Source organism: Fomitiporia mediterranea (assembly GCF_000271605.1).
Source record: "Fomitiporia mediterranea MF3/22 unplaced genomic scaffold FOMMEscaffold_1358, whole genome shotgun sequence".
Taxonomy (NCBI): Eukaryota; Fungi; Basidiomycota; class Agaricomycetes; order Hymenochaetales; family Hymenochaetaceae; genus Fomitiporia; species Fomitiporia mediterranea.
The window spans coordinates 1-2,043 of NW_006761743.1; the positions used below are offsets into that span (position 1 = coordinate 1).

The 2,043-nt window shown below is 35.6% G+C and overlaps 1 protein-coding gene across 1 annotated transcript; it reads right to left on the bottom strand.

The window, feature by feature from the left end:
* Nucleotides 1-405: 405 nt before the first annotated feature.
* FOMMEDRAFT_24619 (uncharacterized protein) lies at nt 406-1,320 on the bottom strand. Its single transcript, XM_007272400.1, has 3 exons — nt 1,008-1,320; nt 628-956; nt 406-568 (listed from the first exon to the last, which is right to left on the bottom strand). Exons 1-2 carry the CDS (start codon nt 1,145-1,147, stop codon nt 791-793), a joined length of 306 nt encoding a protein of 101 aa, XP_007272462.1. The 5' UTR covers nt 1,148-1,320; the 3' UTR covers nt 406-568; nt 628-790.
* Nucleotides 1,321-2,043: the final 723 nt, after the last annotated feature.

A 2,043-nucleotide genomic window follows, 5' to 3' on the forward strand; every position in this document is an offset into this window, starting at 1 on the left:
TTAGGAAAATATCTCAAACTTTGTATTAGCTTATATGTATATAAATTATATATATTTTCTACATTATGTATAAGAGCTTATTGTGTACCTAGGGGTTTTAGGAAGGTAATAAGAAGCTAAGAAAGCTATTAAAAAGTCTTGACTATCTGGTCAAGAATAATAAGAATTGTAGTACTTACTAAGATATACAAGTGCTTAAAGTGCACCTCACAAAATGGCTAAGTATTATAATACTTATTATTTTAACAAGGAAAACATATAAATATAAGATGTATAAGATAAGTTTGTCCTTATATCCATTTGTTATTGAAATAACAGTTTATAATTATATTGAAATATTGTATAAATACATTATTATCTACAACAATTAGGGAAATAATCTGACAACAGATGGTGAGTGTATTGACAATAGAGAACAAATGTGTTCCTCAGCTGTTTGAGGTAGTCTTTGTCACTATGCCTTGGTTGCCACTCTGTCCCTGCAAGTTGAGTTGTGTGTGGATTGTGAGATTGTACAGATTGTAGAGGTCAAGGTTGCACTTGTGAGGCAGGTTTGGAGGTTGACTTGCTAAGGAGGTAATGGGTTGTTAGCAAGTGTAGGTGCTTGAAGTAAAGAGATGGATGCACTATGACAGCATGTAGCAAGTGTGAGTAGTGCACCAGGGTTGAGATCCAGAGTATTGAATGAACTGATTTGAGTAGCAAGCAAAGCTGTGTCTGTAAGTGCACATTGTATGCTCTGGCTATGTCTCACAATCAGAGGTACAGTAAACTGAGCCATTACAGATGACTACAAAGGTGTATCTCTGGGACGTTCTGGATTGAAGGGCAAGGGTGAAGTGGAAGATGTGGACAGATTCAACTCATCTTGAATAGGTGTGAGCAATAGGCTACTACTCCTGTTCAATGTGGTGTCATGCCTGGCACAGAGGAATGTAAATGCATACAGTGTGGGCCTACCAAGAATGATGTCAAGCATTGCACAGGTGGGGAAGGAGAGCACATACCAAGTAAGAGAAGGGGTAGCACAATGGGAGTAGATGTACATGGACATTGTTGCAAGTGTGTGCTCATCAATTGTTGCTTGCACTGTAGAGCAGGAAGAAGTATGCAAGTGTATAGGATTTTTGAAGAATTTGCTCGGCATTGGTTGACAATGCAGATGCAAGAATGTGAATGCAAAAGGGAAGGTGGTGTAGAAAGGAGGACAATGAAGGAGAGGCAATGCAATCAGCAGAACAAGGAGCAGAAGGGATGTAAGGGAGACAAAAAGTTGGGAGGAGAGGGATGAGTAACTATTGTACAGGTTATTATGAAGTGAACCAGTTGCTTGCATTTAACATTGTTGAGACTGGGAGGGTACAGTGTAATCAGCTGTGTGGAATCTGGGACTCAGTACAGGCATCACAACAGTTGATTAGAGAGACAAGTGTAGCAATGTTTATTGTCAATGTTGTTGAAGGCAGGGTGGCAGCTAGTAGGATGCATGCAAGAAGAGAAAGACTAGAGACTTAGAGAGAACAAAAGTAACAACATGGTAGCACAGCAGAGAGTTAGACTTAGAGAGGTGGTGGAGGTTGAAGAGAAAGAGTGGCACACATAAGTGTGTCATTATATGCTCTCAATCTTCAGCCGTTGATTACATAAGCAAGTTAGGTATCAGTTGCCCAAGATAATCTAAGTATAATGTACATATTATATACTTATAGTATACTTTTATTAAGATAATAGGGATATAACAAGTGCTCTTACACTATTATATACATTAATATACCTTTTGCATAAATAATAAGATAACAATAGTTATTATTACATTATTATATTATAAATATAACTCTTTTTTAAGATTATAATTTAAATGTAATACAAGCATAATACTTTAGGTTATTATACAAAGTTAGTATAATACATGTAATAGATTTTATTCATCCTTAGTACTTATGTAGTCTTTATATACATTAATATGTTTTATTTAAATGTTACAATTCATTTACAAACCTTACAATTACTTTACAATGTATATACAATACACATGTTACTTTA

Bases quoted from the DNA above. Each gene is read 5' to 3' on its own strand.
- FOMMEDRAFT_24619 (XM_007272400.1), bottom strand. From the start codon at position 1,147: ATGCCGAGCAAATTCTTCAAAAATCCTATACACTTGCATACTTCTTCC. The intron at 957-1,007 runs GTATGTGCTCTC...CATTCTTGGTAG, and splicing joins GCTACCCCTTCTCTTACTTG to GCCCACACTGTATGCATTTA.